At 45.5% G+C, this 27,173-nt stretch overlaps 2 protein-coding genes across 4 annotated transcripts in view; both read left to right on the forward strand.

Moving 5' to 3' along the window:
• Positions 1–460: 460 nt before the first annotated feature.
• LOC307231533 (peroxisomal succinyl-coenzyme A thioesterase-like) lies at positions 461–19,712 on the forward strand. 3 transcript variants are annotated; one of them, XM_080002289.1, is made up of 12 exons: positions 461–874; positions 983–1,117; positions 2,828–3,066; positions 3,833–3,932; positions 4,019–4,209; positions 5,363–5,532; positions 7,874–7,993; positions 8,814–8,896; positions 9,394–9,490; positions 9,645–9,725; positions 10,115–10,256; positions 19,089–19,712. In XM_080002289.1, exons 2-12 carry the CDS (start codon positions 1,101–1,103, stop codon positions 19,223–19,225), a joined length of 1,377 nt encoding a protein of 458 aa, XP_079858415.1. In that variant the 5' UTR covers positions 461–874; positions 983–1,100; the 3' UTR covers positions 19,226–19,712. The 3 variants fall into 3 exon arrangements, with proteins under 3 accessions (XP_079858415.1, XP_079858414.1, XP_079858416.1); XM_080002288.1 differs by lacking the exon at positions 983–1,117; XM_080002290.1 differs by lacking the exons at positions 461–874; positions 983–1,117 and adding an exon at positions 1,864–1,960.
• Positions 19,713–22,517: 2,805 nt separating this feature from the next.
• Positions 22,518–27,173, forward strand: part of LOC307231531 (metabotropic glutamate receptor 8-like) — a gene marked incomplete at its 3' end in the record, with an annotated part of 159,710 nt that continues 155,054 nt past the window's right edge. The window contains 1 exon segment of the mRNA XM_080002286.1: positions 22,518–22,922. Coding sequence (XP_079858412.1) covers positions 22,647–22,922 — 276 coding nt within the window. The 5' untranslated portion in view covers positions 22,518–22,646.

A 27,173-nucleotide genomic window follows, 5' to 3' on the forward strand; every position in this document is an offset into this window, starting at 1 on the left:
GTCTGAGGAATCATATCAAGGACCCTAACCCAGAGCCTGGTCTGAGGAATCATATCAAGGACCCTAACCCAGTGCCTGGTCTGAGGAATCATATCAAGGACCCTAACCCAGAGCCTGGTCTGAGGAATCATATCAAGGACCCTAACCCAGAGCCTGGTCTGAGGAATCATATCAAGGACCCTAACCCAGAGCCTGGTCTGAGGAATCATATCAAGGACCCTAACCCAGAGCCTGGTCTGAGGAATCATATCAAGGACCCTAACCCAGAGCCTGGTCTGAGGAATCATATCAAGGACCCTAACCCAGAGCCTGGTCTGAGGAATCATATCAAGGACCCTAACCCAGAGCCTGGTCTGAGGAATCATATCAAGGACCCTAACCCAGAGCCTGGTCTGAGGAATCATATCAAGGACCCTAACCCAGAGCCTGGTCTGAGGAATCATATCAAGGACCCTAACCCAGAGCCTGGTCTGAGGAATCATATCAAGGACCCTAACCCGACCAGCAGCTCATACTAGTAGATTGGCGATAGTGGCGCCGCCCCTGTCAGTCTAGGACACGTTGCGTGTAATCGCCGGGTGCGTTGCGTGGACGTTGCGCTGCACGTATCGAAGGATGTAGACGCATGTGACGAATAAACCCCTTGACCCTTGGAAACCCAGCTGTATTATAATTTAAATATAATTTCGATAGTGAGTTCGTCTCTGGAATTCGGCCGTCCTCTTGACATGGGGAAAAAAAACCAAAACACAAATCCCTCACTCAGCTCTACGATTAAACATTGAATACAAAAGAAATCAAATGAAATGAAGACGGTGGAGGGTCGGCCACAGAGTTGTTCGTGCATGGAAAACCTGGGACTGGCAGGCCAAAGGTATGGGGGGGGGGGGGTGCATGGGGGCTTGGGAATTGACGTTACCACTTAAGAGGTTTTAAGCCGTGGTTTAAAAAAAATAATAATAATAGTGGCGGCTTATCACAGATCGACTAGGAGAAGTTGCAACATGGCGGCATGAAGACAGGAGGCCGCTCTGCCGCCTTCGGCGTTGACTCTCGGGTTGTGCGAGAGCCCTGACCGTCCTGTTGCTGACCGGCAAACCATGGAAAAACCAAGTCGGTGAGAGCCTTGCAAAGCGCCGTAGACGTTATTAGTGGACAAGCAGCGGTGTCACCGTTTGTGAACGACCTTTACAATACACCGACTGAGGAATGGGAGGTTTTAAAAAATAAAATAAATAAAGGGCACCATCTTGGACAGCGCAAGGAAGGGTGGGATCGTTTGTCAACTGTTTTTCGGATGACCGCCGAGACCCGGGGGGTAGACCCGGGGGGGCAGACCCGGGGGGTAGACCCGGGGTGGTAGACCCGGGGGGTAGACCCGGGGTGGTAGACCCGGGGGGTAGACCCGGGGTGGTAGACCCGGGGGGGCAGACCCGGGGGTCACGGTGGCCACTGCGGCGCAGGTCAGAACGAACCGGGAGAAGGGGAGCGTCCGCCGCTGACCCGGCGCCCGCGGACGCCTCGGGGCCACGTCCGCCATGTTTGCTCTGCATCCAGGTTGATTGTGTCGTGTGACGTCATTTACAGGACGTAAATGACGTCTTGTAAATGACGCCCCCCCCCCCCCCCAACACAAGAGCTCGTCTGCTTTTTTTTTTTATATATAGTACAGTGCCAGAGCACTGATTTCTAAGTAAACAATTACAGCAACTAGGGTTTACACTCGTGAGGAGCGGGTGTTGCCAATTTGCAAATACAACTCGGCACTGCGAACGTAGACCCGACGTAGAGAACTGCGCCAAGTGCGCTTTGGAACGGACCGCTGGGCGTGAACGCCGTCACAACGACGGCGGAATGAAAAGCCGGAGGTCCGCCCCGCGGCCCCCTGCCGGTCCGCCCCGCTCACCTCGGGGTTCGGCGGAGCGGCAGCCCGTAGAGGTTCGCGGAGCGAGAAGTGCAGGTAAACCGCGTGAGATCTCGGAATCGTCCAGCGCCGATGTTCACGTAAACGCCAAGCGTCCGCGAAGCGACCCCCCGCGGCGGCCCCCGGCGACATTGTGTCCCGCACGTTCGCCTCATCTCGTCGGCACAGATTTCCGCGCACGGCGGCGGGTGACGGTGGCCTCGTAACTGGCGTTTTCAGTTTTCAGCTTTTGTGGATCTGTTTCATAACCTTGATGTTGTTTCGCTGAAAGAGTTTAACGTGGCGATGCAGGATGTTCACACGTGGCGTTTATAGTAAAAAAAAAACCAAAAACAAACAAAAACAAAAAACTTTGAATGGTTCCTGCTGTATGGCGAGCAGCGCAAGACACTGAGACCGAGGGAGCGTCAGACAATTACAGGCGTGCGATGTAAAACGTAAACAAAACGTGTGAGTCCGCGAGAGATCAATGTAAATAACCCCACTGCCTCTATAAGCTTTGATAGGCGTGGCGCGTATAAGTTCACTGTTTCAAAAGGGCATTAAACTCGTTTTACTTCATTGTTTCAATTACACCAAACTAATGTTATTGTGAGGTAGATGGGAACGGTGGCCATTTTATTAAGCACATACATGAGGGGTGGCTCACATAAACACTAGATCTCTTTCACTGTGTCAAACAATGAAATTTTAAAATTCTGCAGGAGTATTTTGTTATCTCTGTGTCAGAGACAGTTCAGAATAATGGCCTTTCTACCAACAAAGGTACACCATAACTATCCGTCTGTCTGTCTCTCTGTCTGTGCAATAGACCTTTCCAGCACTTCCCCCAATCTCGTACCATTTGTAAACAGTGAAAAGGGTGTGGACTTTGTGACATTGACATTTCTGTCTGTGCCGCAGGAGGAGGCACAGGCGTTTTGTCCCTGCTGCAGGTGAGGAGCTGAGGATGGCGGACCGGCCGTGTCCCCTGCTTTCCGTGCAGCCCTCCAGGGCCCTGCTGGATGAGCGCTTCACCGTGCACGTCCTGAACCTGCAGCCGCAGCAGCGGGTCACCGTGCACGTCCTGCACTGCTCTGAGGACCAGGACGTCTGGGAGGCGTTCGGCCACTACGTCGGCGATGCCAGCGGGGCGGTTGACGGTAGGCGTTGCATTGGAGATAAATGAAATGTAATATTCAAAACAAATAAAATGCTTGGGAGTATATGGAAGGAATTCACGCATACGTTGTTTTACGTGATAGTTTTACTTATTTTTTTCTTCAAAAGTATTACAAAATATAATTACTGTACTTTTTCATCACTCGAGTTTCATTTTATCACTGAATTATATTTTGTTTTCTGGAATATATATGGTTACACTCTTTACAATAAATGGAAATCTAGAGACATGCTTAAATAAAGATATGAATATATAAATATACATGGATAATATTAAATTGCGTTGTGTTACAGCGGCTCACGTCAATATGCAGCAATAATAAAGTAATAATAAAAAACATAAACCTATTGGCAATATCCAATGAACCTAAATATAATGTACAATAAACTATAAAACTCTTATATCAAAAATTCACACCTTTTTGTATAGATGTAATTTTAATCAATCCAAATTGACCTGCAGCTGTTATTATACCTCAATCAGAATAACTTGGCTTTGCAGAGTCCGGTCTAGTAAATCATTCTCATCTAGCTACATGTAATCAGTTTATTATGGTAAACAATTATCTTTCTTCTGCTAGTAGACATGTACTTTCCAAACTGAAATGAAGCTGTTAATGATAAAAAAAATCCCTGAGAAAGTGACACAGTTTTAATTTAATTATTCTTGATTACTATATAGTACACCGAAACTCAGAATAAGCAAATACAAAAAAACTGGAGAAATAACGCTGCTTCACTGTGCAGTCTCCACAGATGTGTGTCTCGGTGGCACTTACGATGGAGTGGAGCCCATGGGTCTGGTGTGGAGCATCAGACCAGTGCCCGAGAGCAGAAAAGGAATCAGGTAGAAACCACAACTGGTGCGGAAGATTCCATGTGGCTAAGTGAAATGATGTGTGAATAATCCATTTTAATCTGTCCATCCGTCAGACTGAGAAAGAAGGATGTCCAGACTCCCATGGTGCTCACTATCTCTGTGTACCCGGGTCACCTGACGGAGGGCTTCGGGCAACACACCTCCCTGGCCAGCGCGGTGGTGGAGCGCTGGTACGTGGCGCCAGGTGTCCGCCGGGTCACCGTATCGGGGGGAGAAGTCACTGCAACGCTCTTCCTGCCCCCAGGTAGGAAGGACCGCCAGATAAATTCTGGATGTTATTGTTATCATCTCCCAGAGTTAAGATACCATGTGGTACAGAGATTGGTGAAAAAATCCGGATACGTCCGGAGTTCCCAAGTCGGTACAATTAGGATTCTCAACAGGACTGACACCAACCTTTGGATCACATTTCGGCTTCCAGGACGGGACAAAATGGTTGTCAAATTTCAGTTCTTGAGTGACAATGATCCTGTATTTTTATAACCTATATTTTAATATAACGGATCCGGATTACCGTGTGGCACGGTGGCGCACCGTGTGGTTTCCTCCACCTAACGTCAGTAAGGACCCCCACCAAAAACATGCACACATCATTGTCTGGCCAGCGATTGACACTCATCACCAGGTCCCCGGGCGTCGACGAATGCTGCCCAATGCTCCTGGCTGCCCCCCCTGAGGAAGGACAAGCCAGGATGGGAGAAATGCAGAGGCCTCATTTCACTGGCCACCATCCAAAGCATGTGCATGTGTGTGTGTGTGTGTGTGTGTGCATGTGTTGATATTAAAAAAGGGGAAGCATATTTATTTAACATGTTTTTCTCAACAGTTTTTCTTGTATTATTGTAAACAGAGTAAGAATCAATATTTTGACTCAAATAAAACTTGTCTTTCCAGAAGGCTCTAGCATCTGTTGTAGCCTTCTAACACTTAAGTTTCCTATTTTCTGTTGTTTGTTTAAAAAAAAATATATATCTATCTCTATACCATTATTCACAATGGACACCTGGTTAGCAAATAATAATTTGTGGTTATTAGTTAAATGGTTAAAATGGGCTGAAGCATGTTTTCAAGCAGTAAGCGGAGTCCCTGGAATTCTTTCTACTGACTTAGCAACCTTTCATCCATGTTTCCTGTTCAGGGAGGCATTTGGAGGCTGAATTCAGTCCAAGCCACTATTACCACCACCACTACTACTACTAATACTACCACATACCATAATACCACGCTACCTCTAATATTCTATCACAGTCTCATGCAGGTATAAGCCAAGGAGACGCCCTGAATGGGACGCCAGTGCATCACAGGGTCTCACACTTCATCCGCATTATTCACTGTTAACTCAAATCGGTATCCACGCCACTCGATCTGAGCAGTGTGTCTCCTCCGCTCTGTTCAAGGGCCTGGGCCGTTCCCTGCTGTGCTGGACCTGGGGGGCGGCGGCGGTGGTCTAATGGAGGCCCGCTCAGCCCTGTTGGCGTCCCACGGCTTCGTTTCGATGGTCCTGGAGTACGTGTCCCCCAGGACTTCCGGGGGATCAGTCGACTACGTAGGAAACCGTTATTTTGAGGTAAAGTACTTAATGTATGTTGGAAATAGGGATGGGAATTTATATGATTTTATTCATACCAATGCCATCGATTCCCTTATTGATTCCTTGTCAATTTTTTATGTGTGGTGGTGGTTGTGGGGGGTAGGCCTACACAGGTTAACAGGGTCAACACAAATGTTTAATTAAAACATCTCTGAATCTGAAAACAGTGTCGAATAAGAGCCTAATAACATTTGAACAAGAACATTGTTAAAATTAAATTGCTCCTTTTCTTAAAAGGATATCATTTGGAAAACGAATATAAAACTGACTGATAAAATAAACAGTTTTCTTTGGAAAAATAGGCATGTGTGTCTAGTAACATTTGAAAGAATTACAATACTCCTTTTCAAAAGGGAATACGCTTGAACCAAACATAAACAAAGTGTACTTGTTCTTCTAAAATTGGCACTGTGGCGGACAAAGGGGCGTGGTCAAGCACCGGCTGCAGACGACAGCGCGGTTCCCTATTCCGCGTGGGTCCTGGGGACCGACGTAGCGCCCCCCCCCCCCCGTTATCATATATTTACCCTCGTAATGGACGTGTTGCTCGGTTGGGAAGCGTTGGCACTCGTGTGTAGAGTGTAAAATACATGGCATTGCTGGAATTGCAGCGCACGTTGTGTCGAAAAATGTTTCAACATGTTGCTGCTGTTTCCACCCTTTCTTCAAATTATAATTTTGCAGATATTACAATAGCACTGTTGTTATTTTTCTTTGGGAAATGAAGCCATGCTTTCTTCAGTTTATTCCTCTCCGCCATCTTGTTGCAAGTTTCCAGCAGCGTACATGCAGAGTTTAACGTCATGACGCAATTTTGCAATGCTGAAGCTCAACTGTCAGAAAATCATGCCAGCATCCTTTAAAGTAATTGACAGTTTGGAACTGGTTCTCAACTGGAACCAGTTCTTGATTCCCATCCCTAGTTGGAAACCAGTGGTACGGTGGGTGGGTAGAGGGTGTGGTACTGATAGATTTAAAATATACACAGCAATGAGTAAATTTACAATGAATAAATTGAGGTTAAAGCCAGTTGCACGCTTACTGGCTGTTCTGGTAACGTAATGGCAATTTGAAAACCTCTACCACATATTTGCATTCTTTGAGTTGCTCTCAGCCAGACAGATTTCCCCCAGTGTTTCAAATTAGCGTCATATGAGCAAATCAAGTTCCACTTTCTTTGTGTACTTTTTAGAGTTCCCCTGTCGCTTTGGTCTATGCTTCTTTTTGCATGATTTTAGAAGTCTATATTCAAAACTTGAAATGAAACTATTCCTCATTTAGGAATTGCATGTGGGGGTGTGCTTGTGATAAGATGACATTTCAGTTTATGTCACACCGAAGTTCATTGCTCTCTTCTCTATGCCTCCTTATCCATTTATAGCTTTAATGCGTGAGGTATTCAAAGGGTGCAGTTCAACGCCACGGGCTGAGTCATGACATTTGCCGAGCTTATTTTCTGTGCCGCTGAAAAGGGATTAAGGACTCTGTGTGCAAGAGTATCGATTCTTTGTTTTTCTTTATTGACCCTCGTGTGTCTTATCAAAACCCGTTTGAACTCCAGACCGAAATGCCCAGAAGATCAGTTCATTGACCTCCAACTCCCGACACAGCCTGCAGCCGCCTGAGGCAGGGCTGTAATGCAGCGTTTAGAGACTTGCTGCAGCTATGGGGGAAAGATCTCCAAAATTATCCCTTTTTTTAATGGAACAGGGGGCGTTTTATTGTGTGTATTGGTGCACAGAGGAGGGGTCTACACTGTGGGAAAATAGTGAGTCCTGTGAATTTAAGAGCGCAGTTTTTGATTCAAGGGAAAGGGAAAATAATATTCATCAATTAAGTTGACTGCAATCAATTTACATGAGCTTTATAGAGTCAACATTGTACCAGAGACCAAGAACTGCTGTCTGATTTGCATATTGATCAAAACCAGTTTTAAATACAAATAACAAACATTTAGTAATGCAATACAGTACAACACATCCCACTGACCAATTTCAACATTTACAGTTGTAGCTCACATTTCAATTATTATTATTATTATTCTTATTATTATTATTAATACTTTGTTCGAGTTGAGTTTATTTTTCAGTTCACAGTTAATTCCACCCAAGTTTCTGTTGCTATTTCTACATAATACCTGATTCCACAGTGGGGTAAACAATATTTCAATTTCAAAACTTGTCTCGGGTTTAAAAAAAAAAAAAATGTTTTATGGAGTTGACACTGGGATGTTGTGTTATTTGTGTCCTTTGAGTAGGGCTTCCAGATATATTGTTGTTTTTTCTTGACTTTCTTGCCTCCTGTCGTGTCCCTGCAGAACGCTTTCATGTTCCTGCAGCAGCACCCTCAGGTGTGCATGGACCGGGTGGCCATCTGGGGCTTGTCCTTTGGAACCTCCGTCGCTCTGTCGATGGCTGTTAACTCTTCTGTGGTAAAGGTAAATGACTTTCTGCATCAAGCTGAAATCACCTCCTGTATGAGTACTTTCACCCCTTTTACTTCCCGGTCTACCAGTGATTTTGTGATTTTGTCATCTATGTAGCTGCCATAAGCTAAGTTGTAACAAAAAGTTGTTGCTCTTTGCCACAACAAGGCAACAGAGCTCGAGGGAAACGTGGTGAAATTCATTCCTAAAGCACATTATAAAACAATGAAAGTATGAAATAAAGCATAACAGACAATAAAGAGACAAAACACCATGATACTGCAGATCCCAATCCATTTCAAATGCTGAAAAGAAAAAAGTGGCTTTTTCGGCTTGTAAATAGAGGGAGCAGACGTCACATGGAGGGGTTAAACTATTACCTAAGGCTGCCTGACTAAATAACATTTGGTTAACTGAAAGGTCACTTGTTTAAGCCAGCAATTTGCTATGTTTGAATAAAGTCAACTATACGCATGGCTCTTGGGTAGATTATTAGACTTTGACACCTGAAGGGCACAGGGGAATGAGGAATGAATAAAAAATTCATAACCAGCCCGTCCTTCTAGTGCTGGTGTTCAGACTCAAACGTTACAATTTGCCGATCAGGCCTAATCAGCCACAATATAAGAAGCATTTATGTGGTTTGTAGATGGTACATTGACATAAATTCTAAATTTATCATAGTAAGCATTTTACATAGCTAAAATAATGTGGTGGTATCATTTATGTAAAACCCTGTTGTTTCTGATTAGTTGAGCTTATGTGAAGGAACAAAGTGAATGTGAGTGGTGTCAGTTTATGCATTTAGGAAAGTCTGTTTTCCTGTTTTCAGCCCCGTTGCCTGGTGTGTGTGAGTGGAAGCCACGTCCAGCCTGCGCAAGCATCCATCTCTGAGATATTTGCTGACTACGCACTGTATGTCAGGCTGTCATTATTACCAAATTGGCCACTCTTTCATCTTGCTTGTCTTTGGAAACCCAGCAGGAACCACAGGCTGCGTGCTAGATGTTGAGCATGTTGGCTAAACTTCTATGAATTTCTATGGCGTTTGAAGGGCAACCTATGGCCAATTTTATGTGCAACATGTGACAATATTTACCCAAAAGACCTTCCCAGTATTTAAACTTAAATATTTAAATGGTGAAATAACTACAGTACATTCAGTACGCAAGCAAGTAAGTGCCTCCAGATAGGAACTGCTAGCTGGTCTTCCAAAATTGATTCACTGACGAAATTAATATATATGGCCTATTGTCCCAAATAGCTACTAGAAAATAAGAATAAATAATAAATGTAAGGGTCGATCTCACTTGGTACTGAGCTGTGTTCAGCAGGTGGATAATTGTCAACCAGAATTTTTATTTTTTATTTTTATTTTTTTTGAACTTCAGTTTTTTATCTTATCTGTGCAGAAATTTCAAATCACGCAGACGCTTTGACGAAGAGAATTGTCTGATTCTGCACGACCTGTTGCTGCCAATCCCCACAGACCTCTCCAAGAAACTAGACGTACGTGAACTCCCACAAGAGGTCAAACTTGATCAACCCAGCTCAAAGGGTTTCTGCTTTCAGAATCATGACAATTGTAAACGATGCATTTCAAAGTAAAGTAGATGCAGTGTGATTAATATTGGCTTTGACTTGTTATTGGTCTTCTCTTCAGATGGGCCGCCTGCCCTGTCCCCTGCTGCTGGTTTTGGGTGAAGACGATCAGAACTGGCCGGCTGTGGAATCTGCAGAGGATGTGAGCCCTCCAATGTTTTATTGGTTTGTTTGTTTGCGTGTTTATTTATTTACATTGTGTCTATATAAACTTATATTTTATATTTAATATATTAAAATATATATTTAATATGAAATATAATATTTATATATGTGTATAAAATATATATTTAAAAAAATATTTAATGTGTTTATTCATTAAAAAAAAACAAATTTCTTTAATTTACATTTATTTGAGTCATGAAATGAAACCAATAGGTGGCTCACGGGTCAATATATAGAAATCTTTCAGCATCAAACTGAAAGATCTAATACTGACATTGTACTGATGTTGTATAAATACAATGTTCATGATAAATTCTTGAAAGCCTGACGTTTTGACAGTGAGGGTTATTTGCTGTCTTTCCACAGATGAAGGAGATGGTGGAGAAGGCCGGGAACAGCCACCTGCTGACAGTCCTGTCCTACCCCAACGCAGGACACCTCATCGAGCCTCCGTACAGCCCGCACTTCCGCTCAAGTAACTTTCCCATGGGAATGGAGAGAAAGATAAGTAAGTATTCACTGGGGGTGGATTAACGAATGTACTCAGTCAGTGAGTCCAAGCAGTCTTCCAAAACCCAATGAGATTTGCAGACGGGCTTAGATTGAGCCTGTCTGTTTTTCGCTTTTTTCTATTTTCAAAGGAAATGATAATGGAAGAACAGGTTAAAATAGCCACATCAAGGGGGCAATGGCTGAGGAGGTAAAGTGGGTCGTTAGGTAGTCAGAATATTGCCGGTTCGATCCCAGGCTCCTCCTGCTATCGTTCCGAACACTTGACCGCCGGGCGTCTTATTTCCATCTTGCACCTTTTCACACATGGCATGATAATGATATCATGGCGAGTAATGAGATAGGGCAAGGGACAGTCCGTTCCAGTGTAGATGCCATCGTTTGTACAATCTGTGACGGCAGCGGGCATACAATCTGAATATTTTACTTTTATTTTTTATTTTTTCTAGCTCTCAGAGAAAGTGTCCCCGTTACGCACGGTTGGGCACGTTATGCACAGTGTTCTTTTGTTTCATTCAATTGCAATAAATACATTTAAAATAAAAACACAGTTATTATTGGTTTTGTTGGGAGAAACAGGGAACGGTTATGCACAGCAGTCAGCAGAGCGGATCTCGTGGAGATGCCGCCAGCTTTTTGGTTTTGGAAGAAACATAAAAAAATACAGGATATTAACAGAAGGGTTGCCAGCTATGGACAAAGCCCCTGTCCCTGGACGGAAAACCCAGTGTTATTAAATAAGTGTTATAATTTTTAACCTGTCCTACACTCTCTGCCTCTGGAGAAAGGAACGTCCTCCGCCCGTTCTACCTCTCCCTGTCCGCTTGTTCCCTCGCAGGCCCCTTGCTGCGGTGCAGCCAGCCAGCGGGCGGGCGAAGCTGTTGTACCCAAAGTCCCCGCACCGCACCCCTAACTGTAAAAGACACGTCTCGGTTCTGACTGGCATTTTTATTAGACATTTAAAAAGATAAAGACCTGTCTCCGTAGAGACTGGACGTGTTTTTATTTCTTGTCTTTGCAGCCGAGTTCCACGATTGGACTCACATTTTTTCAGAATGGTACTTTTTTTTTCTTCCCGAAAACAAATAACTTTTGAAATATTTGTACGGAATAAATATTTTTAAAAACCCATTTCTTTTGTTTAGCCGATACAGTATTCGGATTCGGCTTAAGTGCTTGTACCGGCAATGTAACTGCTTCCATTCACAGCACAGCCGTAATGCAGGCGCCCCGGCATTTTCACGTAAATGAGGTGGGAAATTTCCGGAACAGATTTCCAGGAAATTGATCCCTGCTCCCATTCACACGTGACCCCATGCAGGAACTGTCCCGGAACATTGCCGGGACAGACTGCATGTGTGATAGGGGCTCTAGATATGTCAGTTACTAGGATGGTAAATTTCAGAGAAATGCATTCTGTTGCCTCAGTGCTTCTACTCTGTGCAATGACAGTAAAGTTGAATCTAATCTAATCTCTGGGAGGTGTGTGGGAGGAATGCCTTCTCAGTACCGTAACCTGAAGTTACTGACTATATGTGTTCTGTGTGCATGTAAATATTAAGATTGAATAATTCAAACAACATGCAAAACTGACATGACTAGATCAAACAATAAGATTATTAATTCTGAGTAGGAAGGTTTGGGCACCGTACTGAGAGGATAGTCTGTGGTTTGAGTGGGAAACATCACAGGGACGGACATTGTCTTTTTGTCAACACACATAATTGATGAACTTCGGGTCCAGGTTAAACTCCCGGAGAGCTGCAGAAAAAGTTGAAAGGCTGTTTCAGGAGGACGTTTAGCAGATGCTTGGACAGGACGTAAGACTATGGTAGTTCATCAAGGCAAAATGATCCTGGCCCAAACTCATGATGATGATGATGATGATGATGATAATGTACTTACAAAGGTGGAACTGATGAAGGGCATTGGTCCAGATAATATGAGAGTATTGTAGGTAGAGTAAGTGCAATCTTGGCATCATCAACTGGCTCTGTGATCTGTTTAAATGCTCATATCGTGGCAGCCCAGTAGATCATATCATCATATGCCGTGCATTCATCATAAACCCTATGTCTCTGGAGAGCTACCCAATGTGACTGAAACGCCCATAAAACAAGGTATAGCACTACAAATACATGGCCATCATCAACAACAGACAAATTGCCGTTGACTGCATTTCAGTTATGTCACAGGGCTGTTTATCCTTCACAATCATAGGAGATAGATGTGTATCAGTCGCTCCTCTACGCATTTCACACCTCCTTCATCAAGCCTGTATTGACCTTCTGTTTGAGTGCCCGACAGGGCTCTGTCAACAACATATGGAAGATAACGATGGAGTGGGTGACATTGGGGGGTAGTTCAATTATTAGGAAACAACAAAGGACAATCAAGGACCTTTTAAGAAGAGCCTACAATCAAGAAAGGAGAATGCAAGATCATTGATCTTCCAACACAGCCCTTAAATTGGCACTTTGAGTCTCTGCCATTCGGGAGAAGCTTGAGGTCTTAACCCTATGCGGCACGGCGGCGACCACGGATGCAGCAGCTTATGGCTCTCCAATTTGGTGCCTTTTCTGTGTGTTTTTGTTTGTAATGTTTTGTCGAGCAAATTATGTCTACAGCCACCAAAACTTCCTTGACCTTGGATTACAGTACAACTCAGCCGTCACCAGTGACTTTCAACGGACTCATAACATACCGAATGACATAGCGAGACCAACGGGGTATCCGTCAGCCTGGCGGACCTGATAAGGGCCCTGTTGGCATCAGGCAGCGAAGATTGTGGAGGGAGAGAAAGCAAAAGCAAGGATGCCTGTCAGGCCTACGAGTAAGTCTAAGGAAACAGCCAAACCAACCTCAGCTACCGAGCATCTTTCTCACAAAATGGATGAGTTGGAGCTACAGGTTGATGTAAACAGCTTTCTTCGTAATTGCTGTGTGAAGATTATAACGGAAACCTGGCTTCACCCGCAAATCCCAGATGCAGCAGTACTGCACGGGCCGTACAATCCATCGCTGCGATCCAAAAAAAGACTAGGAAGAGGAGGACTTTGCATCTATGTGCATAATGTCTGGCATACGAGCAGTAGAATTAAAGACAGCCGTTGTTCCCCTGACCTAGAATTTACGTCAGTTATATGTAAACCCAAGCCCGGATCTACCACATGGGCAATCTGGGCACGTGCCTCCCTCCACGATGGGAGGAAAAATAAATGATGCATTTTTTATTTTTACAGAATAATGACACAAAGCTTCATTTCATGTATCTTATGACAAATGTAATATTGTGGTTATCACAAAAACATATAATTAACCGTTGGCTGCAGATCTTTTACTCTGACATTGTATAATTTTTATCAATAAAATATTAAAGCAGTGACAGTCTTTGTGCTTTGAGTTTTAAGAAGAAGAAGAAGAAACAGTCTTTAATTGAGTTCCAAGTTACATTAGTGACCAAATCTGTTTTTAAAAAGCCTTCAGGTGATTTAAGGTGCGATGTTGAACTTTCTGCTGAAATGTATTTTGCTGCTCAATCTTCTCTTCAAGACTCATGGTGAATGCGGCATGTCTCAGCCTGCTCAGCTCGAATGGTTATTCAACCTTTGAACCAACAGGTGTGTGATTATGGTCTGGTGGAATTTAAATGCCAGCTTGACTGTAGGTTCAAAAAAAGTGTGTGTGTGTGTGTGTGTGTGTGTGTGTGTGTGTGTGTATGTGTGTGTGTGTGTGTGTGTGTGTGTGTGTGTGTGTGCGTGCGTGCGTGCGTGCGTGCGTGCGTGCGTGCGTGCGTGCGTGCGTGCGCGCGCGCGCGCACGTGTGTGTGTGTCTCTCTCTCTCTCTCTCTCTCTCTCTCTCTCGTGTTCTACTTGGGGCAAAAAATTCACACGACCATGTCAGTTCCAACATGAAGCATGCATATTGAGCCGCACCTCTCCAACGCCCAGGCCAGTCAGATCACCTCTCATTGCTACTCATCCCAGCGTACACGCCCATCAGCAGGGAAAAAAAGCCAAACGCAAAGACTATTAAAACTTGGCCTGAGGTAGCACTCTCTCACCTACAGGACTGCTTTCACAAACAGAATGGAATGTATTGGAACATCAGGAAAAATAAACAAACTGTGCTGTACATCAAGAACTGCCCTGACAACGTCACTCTTGACAAACATGCGGGTCTTTCCCCAACCAGAAAGCCTGGATGACAAGCCAAGTCCAGACACTTCCCAGAGGGACCGCAGCGCTGCCTTCAGGTCAGGTGATAGGGCCCAGCACAGCACTGCTAGAGCCGACTTGAGGAGAGCAATTAAAAATGCCAAGTGGGCCTATAAGAGAACGATCAAGGACCATCTCAGAGACAATGACCCACGGCGGGTGTGGCAGGGAATACAGCACATCAAAAACTACAAAGGCAGCAACCTCTCCAAGAGCATCAACCCCGTGACTCAACGCCGATGCCTCGCTGGCAGAGGAACTTAACCGTTTCTTTTGCCTGCATTGGGGTAAAATGGCCAAACACTTAACTAAGATGTTCACTCTTCAGGAACACGAAGTGAGCCACGTGCTCAAGTTGGTGAACCCAAGGAAGGTCCTGACAGAGTACCCGGGAAAGTACTTAAAGCATGTGTTGACCAGCTTTCAGGGGTCTTCACTTAGATCTTAAATCAACACAAACCATCATCCACCCTGCCTAAAGTCAACCATCACCATCCCTGTCCCCATAATTCGCTCCACAAGGCGAGTCCGTTACTCTATGCTCCATACACCTATGACTGCACTCCAACCCACACCACCAACAGCGTAATCAAATTTGCAGATGACACCACTGTTGGACATATCTCAGGAGGAGACGAGCCAGCCTACAGAGATGAGGTACAGAAATTGACTCATCATTGACTCCAGGAATCACTAGGGGTTTCACAACTACTCATTTTTACTAGTCGCCAAGGTTTTCATAGTCGACCCGTCGTCTTTTACCTGTTATGTAAGTAAGAGGCAGAGAAGGCAGTTCTAGACAATCTCGGAACCCATCAGCTATTGGCCTGATGACGATCAGGCCGTGCCGACTAGTAGTTATAGTAATCAACTAGTTGACTAGTTCGTCAAATCCCTAGGAAGCACAGAGCAGTCCTTGCCCCCCCTTTCCATCAACTGGGACTGTCAAATTTCTGGGAACCCACATCTCTAGGGACCTCTCCTGGTCTACAAACACCACTGCAGTTGTTAAGAAGGCTCAACAAGGGACTACACTTTCTGAGCGTGCTTGAGAATAAGAGGACGGGAGAAAAGCTGCTGGTGGCCTTCTACCTTTCCTTCACCGGGCGTGTACTGGCGTACCGTATCTCGGTGCGGTACGCCGAGCTCACCAGAGGGTCATCTGCACCGCACAGAAAGTCACCGGCTGCCCTCTGCACTTCGTGGAAGACATCTCCAGCTCCCGCTGCCTCCACAGAGCCACAAATATTCTAAAAGACTCTTCTCATCCCGGACACCACTTGTTTGACATGTTTCCCTGTGGCAGGGCCGACAGGACCATCAACGCCCAGACCGCCAGACTCTTTCTTTCCGTGGACCATAAACACACTTAACTCCAACAAGCATTGAATGACCCCTCAGGGGCAATCCGATGGCTGTCTTTTGAGAGCAAACCCTGTAATAAGCACATTCATACCAGTGTGAAAATTACATTTATTCAGGTACAATAATAACATTCATATTAGTGCAACAATGACAATTTTATTCTATCCCTCAACAGCCTTTTTCCAATGCTGAACAGACTGGCTCCTACACCTCTTTCCAAAATCTCTTCCATTCTATTGTATTCAATTCTACTGCATGTATTCTGTTTATTCCACACCTTTAGGAAGCTATTGCAACTGATTGACCACCCAAAGAATGTGTGCTTTTTATGTGGCAGGTGTTCAGAGGCACAGGAAGTTCCTTTTCTCTGCCCTCCTGGTTGTAGTTAATGAGAACAACAGGATTCTCTCTGGCGACGCCCTTGCCCCCGGTTTCTTCTCCCAATGCCAGGAGATGGGCAGCTTCAATGAGCCTTTTGAGGGCCCTCGGAGACCAGGTCAGGATAGCCCCACCAGTGGTGTGGGATGCTTTGACTACTAGTGAGCCAGCTACAGTTCCAGATCTGGCTGCTGTCCACTTAGCACGCGATGCTAATTACTGACATCAACCAAATGAGCCAGTGCTCCGTGTGCTGTGTCCATTCATCCATGTCTTCTTACTATAAATGGTCACCAGAGTTATGTGGCCCTTCGCCAAAATCACTCCTTCATGTTGAAGAGCACTGACAGTTCTTTCAGGTCAAGTAGCACCAGGCTGGAAGCTATCCACCTCCCCCCCCCACACACACACAGCAGAGACTCTTATCTGAGTCTGCTGCTTTTTTTAAGGCTGCTGAAGCCTTCAGGCAGACATAACGATTGTTTGTATGTTTTGGCGGAAGACGTGTTTCAAAACCAGGACCAGCCCACTGACTGTGGGATGGCATAGCGCCATTAGCGTTATTTCCCGACCCTGATGGGTCGGGAAATAACACACTCATTATCATATCATTTGAGTACACATGGATAGCAGCGTCCTGACAGCAGCGTTCTTTTCATCCGGCCCTGTCCAATGGATACTTCCAGATGTTCTTTTCTCATCAGGTCCTCAGGCTGAGTGGGTGGCACCAGTATGTTTGGTTCTTAGACGTGAAAGCGCATGCATGTTGAAACGCTGTCGGTATTTCGGAACGTGTCATGCGGCAACACGTATCACAGTCAGCTCCGTTTGTTCACATTGACGTTTCCGTCGGCGATTCCCCCCCGAAGCCAGGTTTATACCTGCCCCAAGCGCACCACGCCAACGACGTCACCAGGGCGTGGTGCCGTGGCGTGTAGGTACCCGCGTGATGTGACTTGGTGCGAGGGGCCGTTCCCTGGAAATCCATTGGAAGCGGTGGGAGATCAGCGTTCTGCTGTTTTATTTCTGATATGTTGGATAAACATTGATCCGCAGCACAAGTCAGATGCGAAATTCAAAGTCTGCCAATTACTTTTATACGCAAGCTCACTCAGGTTTGGTGATTTTATTTAAAATCAACAGGGTCATTGTGAAGTTCAGGTTACAAATTGAAGTTAATGCTTTTATTTGGTATTCATGTACGGTTTCTTTTTCGAGAGTATTGCAGTGAGGGAGAATAATTACACCTACAATTTGACTCAGTTCGGAACGGAACGGTTCAGCAAGTTCCAAACAACATCCAGTAAAGATAAAATGCTGAGCAGGACATAACTTCAACGCCCCCTCTCCTGTCTCTCCATGGAGCGGGGCTGCACACCAGCTCCTTTTCTCATTTTCGGCATTTTTGTCAACTCAACCACCATGAACGGCAATTCCTCCCCGGCACAAGCTTCGAATCTGTGCGTGCAGCCATGTTTGCGCGCTGTCCGATGTTGACTAGTGCTCATCTTCGTTTACCACATCCTGCTTCGCACGGTACTTTCCCTGCGTGGGATCTCTGTCTATGATGACAGGAGGAAAAACAAGTTGGCCTTGTTTTCACCTCTAGTTTATTTTATTTCAGCAAATCAGGGTGCAATGTAATCCTGCCCTGTTTTTTGCTCATGATGCCCATGCAAGTGCGAGTGTATATTGAAGTGCATGGGCTCTTTTATACCATGTTATCAGATCTAGAATAGTGGCATTTCCCAATTATTAAATTATTTTAAATTAAATTTCCATTGTCCTACAATGAATATTTGATTTACAACCAGTGTTTAAAACAGTGTAACAATGGATATAACAAAACAACAATCAATCATTGATGAGTAAGGCCTTGAATGCAGTCAGTAAAACACCTCATAACAGTAGACAATAAATGAGCCTGTCTTCACTCAAACACAGACCGTACCAAGTAAATAGGCATTACAGTCAGGTTAATATGGTGTGACATCATCAGAGGCTTCCTCATTTCATGTGCACATTGGTCAACTTGGTTACACTCCTACCTTTGAATGAAGGGACCACCTGCCTGCCGGAAATCACTCTGCTAACCTTACTGCCAGTCTTGATCAACGTTACCGGGATGGTAAAAACACCAAAGTACTGGTGTTGTGACGTTCTGGCATGGCTGAATGAAGATATACTATATATTTTAACTTCTCGGGATGTTTTAGACATTTATTTGCCCCTCCAAAGTATTGTGTCGCCCCTCCTTAGCACAGTCTGCTAGAGACATCTGCCAGAATAACGCAGTCCCACAATATCCATTTCAAAGTTTATTGGCCACGTATGCTGACACATACAAGGGATTCAACTCCGGGTTTCAGTGACTGTTATTACTCAGATAGAATATAATTTATGTTAATTTGCATTTGTATCATCGATGGGGGAAAAAATTATTCAATCAAGTACATATATATATATATATATATATATATTATTATTATTATTTATTTTTTTCAATACCACACCTGAATTGATATTTGCATTTATTTACACCCAGTACCCTACACAATATACAGTACATCTTATGTGTTTTACTTGGCTTGGCTTGTGAGGTGCATACGTTTACAGCTAACTGGAAGTACAATTCATAATGTGTACACTCCCTTTGGAAGAACACAATCAATTGATTTGCATGGTTTAGTGTTTGGAAAAAACAAAATTGCACCTAATTTTAATATTACCGTACAAGTTACCGACACAGTAGAAATACTAATAATATGTAATAGGAATCGAAGAATCCCGAGTATTGAATTGCGAGGCCCCTTCTTCTTTCTGTGTATATTCAGCATTCAGGAATATTGTTCTACCTGCTTTGTTTGTAGCCATGGTTCTGTGGGGTGGAGAGACGATAGCGCACGCCAAGGCACAGGAAGACTCCTGGTTGAAAGCCCTCGACTTCCTGAAGAAGCACCTGTTCCAGAGCCCGGGGCCCGCTGCGGTCCCTCACTCATTACTGTGATCAGGCCTGAGAGACGGACTGGAACCATCAAGTGAATTACCTTCCACATGCTTCGCTATGTTCTCATGTTCAAATGATGACACAGTCTGTATTCTAAATGAATGGTGATAAGAAGATATGAGGTAAAAACAACAAACACTCAATACACTTTAGATTAAAAAAGAAAGCTTAAACACCCGGAATTCTTTGAAATAACGTAACCAAATAACCAACATTATAAATCCAACATATTATCCAACATATTATGAATAAGAAGTTGTTGGACCAGATATACATTATTGACCTAAGTATTCAATGTAGTTTTACATGCCGGCAAGCTCTATAATTTCCATTTGTCGACACAAACCTGTTCTATGTGATTGTTTTACTCTATGTTAATCTCATGTTAAGTGCAGCTGTTCATTTACATGTTCCTTACGTTGAAATGTGTTGATTTTGTCATTAAAGTAAAACTACGGAGGGATGACCTTTTGTGGTTAATACCCAACTTTCGAATTCTGCTCGTTTTTCAATGGAACGCTCGCGGTCCGGCTTGGAATCGAACCCGATTCCGGTTTTCACAGGGTTATGTCGGTGTTCATCCACGGAGGGGCGGACGTGCGCCGCGCTGTTTCGCCCCGGCGCTGAACGCTGCTCCTCCCGAGCAACACTATGCAACGTTAGTCCCTTTGTGTTGGCTACTAGCAGGTGCAAATATGCATAAAGTCGATTCCTCCCGTCAAAATACAGGTTATGTACATTTGTGTCTCGTTTCGCTCCACTTGGACTCCGTTGCCTACAGCACTCCGAACTCCAACGACTCTCACCCGACTGGACATTCTGTTTACGCGCCGTAGTATTTCGCAGTGCAATACCCTGTAGTATTTATATTTGTGGAGGCCCCGGGGACAGTGACTTAACTTTTTGTTTTCCCTCCTCGGCGCTGTGCTTGCATTTCGGGTGCCGCGCGGGTCGACCCGGGGTAACGCGCCTTGCTCGGCCGCTCTTCCAACGGCCGCAGCCTCGACTTGCGCCGCTCGCCGCTGGCGGCCGCCGAGGAGCGTTTGCAACTGCGGGGTTTCTCGGACGCGCGTCGTTAAGTCGGGGGGGGGGGGGCGTCTTGGTGCCTCCCCGACCGGAGCAGGTGAGACTCAGGGGAGGGGAGTTTCGGGGGCGGGGGGCGGGGGGTGATTCCGCCGCACGGAGACGCGCCGCCCCGCTCCGCGCACCAGCAGATCCAGGATCCAGAGCTCCTGGTTGGGGCTGTCCCCCAAGAGGCACCGGCCCCGGAACCAAGGACCCTGACCGGAGCTGTCCCTTCAGAACCGCCAGCCCGGAAGCCAGGACCCTGACCGGAGCTGTCCCTTCAGAACCACCAGCCCGCAAGCCAGACCCTCTGCGGGGCTGACCCTTCAGCTCCAGGAGCCCCAGGATCCAAGACCCCGGACTCAACAAGGTACGATCTGCTGAATTCCCTCAAACTGTCACAAACCATAGAAGCATCTCATGTGGAGACTTTAAAGCAGTGTTTTGACGGAAGATTTTAATTTGTTGGATATTTAAAAAACAACAATTTGCAAGTGGTTTGAATATTTGATAGATCTCCTGTTACATTATAGAGATGAGGAAGGACTTACATGTTCTACTAGACTGCTGTGGACTGCGGACACTGAAACCGATAGTGATGTCTGTTTAATTCGGAAAGTCACAGTCAATGTGGATATTGTATTTCCATCCCCTTCTGATCCTGCTGATCACACGACGGACCAGATTGATCTATTAATTGTTAGTGTAGATTTGATCCGTCAGCTGTTTGTTTCCCCTTCCGACGATTTCACCTGTTTCACCTGATTGTCAGATCACATGAGCGAGAGATGATGGGATTGATTCCCTCCGGAGTAAACACATCGCATCACGTCGACGGCGAATCTTTCAAAATGCTCAAGAAAGTTGAGATCGTGTGTACTCGTGGTTGGTTTGTGCGTCCGTTGAGATTGTGTGCATGAGCGAGAAAGTGAATGTAATGCGTTTAAATGGTGTGTGTGTGTGTGTGTGTGTGCGCGTGCTTGTGTACGTGTGCGTGCGTGTGTGTGCAGCCGCTGCCATGGCCGGTTCTGATTTCCACTGAGAACCCTTCTCTGTACATTTTGCTACTGAACACATCCCCCAAAAAACAAGAAAAATCGTCTCTTGAATCAGCCTTGTTGCCCTTCACCCCAAGGCAGGTTTCAGGGTATTACTGGCATTTGTCCAATGAAATATATCGTTTCTTAACCCAAAATACAAGACGATTGCCAAACAATGTTCACCACTCGTAATTTATTGTAAGTTATTAAGTTATTCCATCCCATCTGTTTTTTCCTGGTGTCAGTTCTTTGGGTTCTCTGGTGGAAAGCAGCTCTGGATATCGATTTGGGATGTTACGTGCATGTCTGTCTGTCAGAAAGGACGATGCATAGCTGACGCATCGTTTTGGCAAGCTGCTCCTCGCGGTTGTCCTCAAACCTGTTCTCCATCAAAAGATGAGAGTACTGATGCAGGTAACATTCATCCAGAGTGAACTTCACAATGGAGCAGGTCTATTTTAGCTTTTATGTTTTGTCTTTGCAGTCAATTCTGTGTGGACATGTATGTATCAGCACATCTGTGTGAGACATCTGTATGAGAGAGCGACAGATGATTACATTCCTTTACAGTTCTGTCAAGAAACTGCTCAATAATACAAATGGGTTTGACCAAGAGATACGGGGAGGTTGTTGTAAGAGAGAGTGACCCAGTTGCTGGAATTGTTCCGTTTTGAAAATAATAATGGACTCTCTTATTTTTTCCTCTGTCTAAATCCCACACAGGCTCTTTTCGTCACATGACGCCCCGGGGCTCCGGAAAGGGAGAGAGCGATAGATAGATAGATAGGGGGAGAGCAGAGAACCCTCCCGTGCCGGAGCTCCCCGCTCGGCTCCACGGCACCCACCTCGCAGGAATGCCGGGGAACGGGATCTGACCGTGCCGTTGAAACCCGCATAGTGTCGTGACCGAGCCGCCGCTGCGCTGCCCCGAGCCCGGCTGCCCTGAGCGGGGGAACCCATGGTGTGGCACACCAGGTGTAGGTGACACCACCGGGATCACGCCTACTTCCGCCTCCCATCTCCTCCTGCGATCCAGACATTTTACTCTGCCCCTCTGCCCTGCTCCCCAAAACATGTCCAGGGATTCCGGCCGCCTTCTCTCCCTGCTGACTCTGGGCTGCTGCTGGCTGCTGGCTTCAGCCTCCCAGAAGCCTGTGGTCAGCGACCTCCAGCTGCCCCCTCAGGAGTACGCCCACTCCATCCGCCTGGACGGGGACATCATCCTGGGCGGCCTGTTCCCGGTGCACGCCCGCGGTGAGCGCGGCGTGCCCTGCGGGGAGCTGAAGAAAGAGAAAGGGATCCACCGTCTGGAGGCCATGCTTTTTGCCATCGATCTGATCAACAAAGACCCAGAGCTGCTGCCCAACGTGACGCTCGGCGCTCGCATCCTCGACACGTGCTCGCGAGACACCTACGCCCTGGAACAGTCGCTAACCTTCGTCCAGGCTCTCATCGAGAGGGACGGGTCGGACGTTCGCTGCGCTAACGGAGACCTGCCTATCTTTGCCAAGCCAGATAAGGTGGTCGGGGTCATTGGGGCTGCAGCCAGCTCTGTTTCCATAATGGTGGCCAACATCCTCCGGCTGTTCAAGGTAAGAAAAGTTTTCAAATCAAAGCAAATACATACACGCTGCTTATTGTAAGGCGGTAAGGAGTCAAGAAAGCGTTTTACATATTTCCTGTTTATCATGGACTCGTGATGAGTCCCTGTATTTTGGGATGGATCTGGATGACATTTGGAGCAGAGTGACCGCCCGTACAGCACATATGATGCTAATGAATTCTTCCGCCACGGTATCAAAAGCAGTGGGCTACCAGTGCACCTGGCTGATGCTTCTGACCTGCTGTTTCGCATTCACGGTGCATCAGGTGTTTTTAAAAACGCAGCCAAACTGCTCAATTAGTCCAAACACATACGACAAGCAGGGAGGCTAGTTTACTCTGAGGAGACAGTTCGCGTTGACTCAGTTGCCAAACAAAATATATTTAATGGGATAACAAAAACGCTGGAGGTGTGTGGACATTGAGGTAACAACTCCTTCTTCATGAAAGACGCTCGTTTCAACATATGTTGTCGCTTCTCATTAATTGGTCTATTGTTGGAAATACGACCCCGTGCAGTATCTCGTCATTTCCTACTGTGACCTTCATGCCATGATGAAGGTCACTGGGCCGGAACGTTGCCACGGTTTTGAGACACAAACGTGGCACATTGGCGAAATAGAGATTTGTCTTCATAGTAAGTGCGACCAAAGGGTTTTTTTGACATTGGAATTTGTGCTGATGGCCTCTGGGAACATGCAGGCCTGGTTGTCATCAGAGCGCTGCGAGGGGCTTTCCCCGGGGAGAGCGGCGGGAATTGAGGTTCGGGACATTCTGCCAAGCTCTCTTTTGTGTTGCTGATACATCTTCTTTCTTCATGGCATCTGACTCAGCCTTTTGTGCAGAAGTCAAAGATTTTCTTGACACGAGCGTCTTGATCCTGTCACACCCTGTCGATGGATGTTAGAGTGAGTGCCGGCACCGCGGCGCTGACGTCCACTGTGTTGAGTGGAGGCAGAGAGGCCACGCGCTCGACTGGCTCGTCATCGCAGCTGATGAAGTTTAATTATGACAGCCCATTAGAGTGTGTGTTTTCAAGGTTTCTGCTGTGCCCAGGAGAGGTGGCGAACCTGATGGTGACCCTCCGCCGTGACAATGGCTGATTAGTCCGTCTGCTCACCCCAAACAGTTTCCGTGCCCTGTTATTTTGCAACATACTCAGGAACAACGCTCGTTCAACAAAGCCCTCATTTCGATTCTCACATTCGTTGTGCTGATGTTAATAGGTAAGTGATAGATCCGTGACGGATCAAATAATTGATGAATTATCAATACTGTAGTCTCTAACCTCAGGCCAAGACATCTCATTACAGTCAGACCCTTAAAAATAGTGAAAGTATGCATTGATAGGTTGAGGTCATCCCGGTACAGTTCAAGCAGTGTCATTTTGAAATACCGCAAATGACTTCACGTGTGCCAAGCTTAAATTGCTTCCTCAAACAAGTTGGAGTGCATTGAAGCGGTGGTTGGATGTTTCTAGAGAACTATGCCTTAATGACTCCGTACTAGATCAAATGACTGAGGGAAAATGTTTCAGTGAACTGGCAGGGAATGTGAGAGAATCCGGGCCGCCTGCAGGATTAAAGGCAGAGCCAGAATAAACTGAGGGACAAAGCAGAGACAGAGTCTGCATCCAGTGTTACACAACCATCCACCCTTCGGTTTTACTAATACTAGATCACTGTGAATAGTCAAGTCAAATAAAATTAATTTCTACAGCTACACTGGATAACCGTCTCCAGTCCCAAAGGGTTTTTCAAACATTGACATTTTTCAGACAGTTTTCTACATTGAAATGACAGCTTGATGTCCCTTCCCAAACTTAATTCCACGGATGGCCGAAGGAAAACTCCCAAAAATAGAAAAGGTTAGGTGGAGAAGGTTTCATCCTTGAGAATATATTGAGTGTTATATTTAATAGCAAAAATGCAGTCTAAATATTTACATATATTATGTACACGTTGTCCAAGTGCATCCATGGTATACTTGATTTGTCGTGGGTGAACAATTCCAGAAAGGCGCGACGATATACATTTATTCAAAAAATCGACAAAGCTACACTCTAAGTAATTAAGTAATACTTATATATATAAAAAAACATACAATTTGTAGAAAAGACATCCATAGGTGGAATAGGTTTAACCTTGAAATGTGTCCGTCACATTGCTTTTCTTTATATTTTATACACTCTCATACATTTCCACACTCTCAATTGGTGACGCATGACTGATTTTTGGACTAGGTTCCATCCCAGCTCTTTGTGATCTATTAGACTCAGCGGAATTAACGACCAATAGTTATGTATTGTTATTAACTTTCCACAGGGGAGGAACGTACTTATCCCTCTTTATCACCTCCCATGTGCCCGTCTTAGGCAGTAGCTTCCAGCTGGCAGCAGGATGGAAAAAATCAGCCGCTTCACACCTAATAATAATAGGCTTCAAAGACAATCGATATACAGTGGAGGTCTGCCTTTACTAAGTGGCGTTCCATCAGCCATGTTATAGCTTCAATCTATTTTGAAAGGAGGGGAATTGTCAAGGACCTCGGCTTACAATTTTGCAATATATTGCAATTGAATGTTGTCATCATAAAAAAAAAGAAAGATATTTCAATGCTTCACAATGAAAAGGTCACATACACTGTACTGTAGTTCTCCATTTCTTTGTCAACTGTAGGATACACAGTTTTTCTGCATTGTATAAATTATGTATATTATAGTATATTGAGGCTCATTAACGGAGCACAAATCCTTTTAAAAGACTTGAAAGCCCTGGTTTGATAGTGAACAAAGAGTCTTGTGAAAAAGCTGCATAACAGGGAAGCTGAGCAGGTGGAAGGAGAGGAAGAGTGGCTGCCTGTTAAGGTGTTGCCCTGACAAAGTGTGTTTGTAAAACCATCTGTCAGGTACAAGACAGGCAAGTGAACCGCGACGGCTTATCTTTTAAACTATTCAAATAATCTGCCTCATACTGCTCTGCCACTATCAGCCTGCACCCCCACCCCAGCCCACCCCACCCCACACCGCCTCCTCCCCCATAAATCTCTCCGTCTACTTCATATCATCGTCTGGCCAAGGTGTAGGTTACATCCTGACATGGAGGCTCGCGATTCACACTCCATTGACTTACATCCACACACTAACCTTGCCTTCCTCATTATCGATCCCTACGACAAGACACAATTACAACCCTGGTAATGGAATGGATATGCACAACTGAAACCACGAGAGGGAGGGAGAGAGGGAGAGAGAGAGATGAGGGAGAGAGAGAGAGAGAGAGAGAGAGACTGACTTTTAAGGTACCTTTATTTTCAGTAGGTCATGTCAGCAGCAGAAACTTGATTACGAAGGAACCAAAAACAGAGACAAATCACAGGTCAGTAAGAGGACAGACATCCCTCGTCAGAGACAACCAGGCACGCAGGGATCTGTTGATTTCTTCGCCAGGTTTGAGGCAGCTGTTCACTATAAGGACAGCTCCCTTTGTAGCCCAGACTGCCTCCTTTGTACAGTTTACCTCCTTAGAGAGAGAGAGAGAGAGAGAATGACGGAGCTTCTGAGACTTTATTGTACCACAAGCAGCTTCGTTGTCCCGTGGCTGACCTTTAACCTCCAATGGAGACCTAACAGAGAGCCAGCCATAGGATATGGCTCTCATTCCGTGCGTGGAAATAGTATATTTCTCTACAAATATTCATCTCAAGCAGCCCTAATGAAACGTAGCCTTACCTTTTTTGGGCTGCACGATTAATCAGCATCTCATACATACAAGGTCTTCTGATAAATCCCTCAAACATCTCCTAAATCTACCCCTAACCCAATTAAATCTATTGTTGTATCACAATTGCTACCAAAATAATCCCACTTTGACATTTTAGCCATATCTTGCACCAGCTTTGCATTCGCTACACGTCATTACATCCGATGCATATTTTAAATCCCCGTGTTGGAGTAGGCCTGTGACAAAATGCTGTGTGATCTATCGCCTCCGACAAGACAGAAACAGATGTTTTCTGCGCTCGTCCGTGGGCTGGACAAGATGCCTGTAAACCAGTTTAGAAACAGCTCTGCATTCAGCCGCTGCGGTCCAGGTGACGCGCTCAACATATGTGTCCAGGCAGCCAGAAATCCCCCCCCTCCCGGGGAGCACGCCGCACGGTTGGATGGCCCTTCAGACGCCTGAGGTGGGCTCCGCATGGGGCCCACTGCTGTGCTCCCTGACCTGGATAAGGTTTGAATT

This window comes from Zeus faber (genome assembly GCF_960531495.2).
Source record: "Zeus faber genome assembly, chromosome: 6".
In the NCBI taxonomy this organism is placed as follows: domain Eukaryota; kingdom Metazoa; phylum Chordata; class Actinopteri; order Zeiformes; family Zeidae; genus Zeus; species Zeus faber.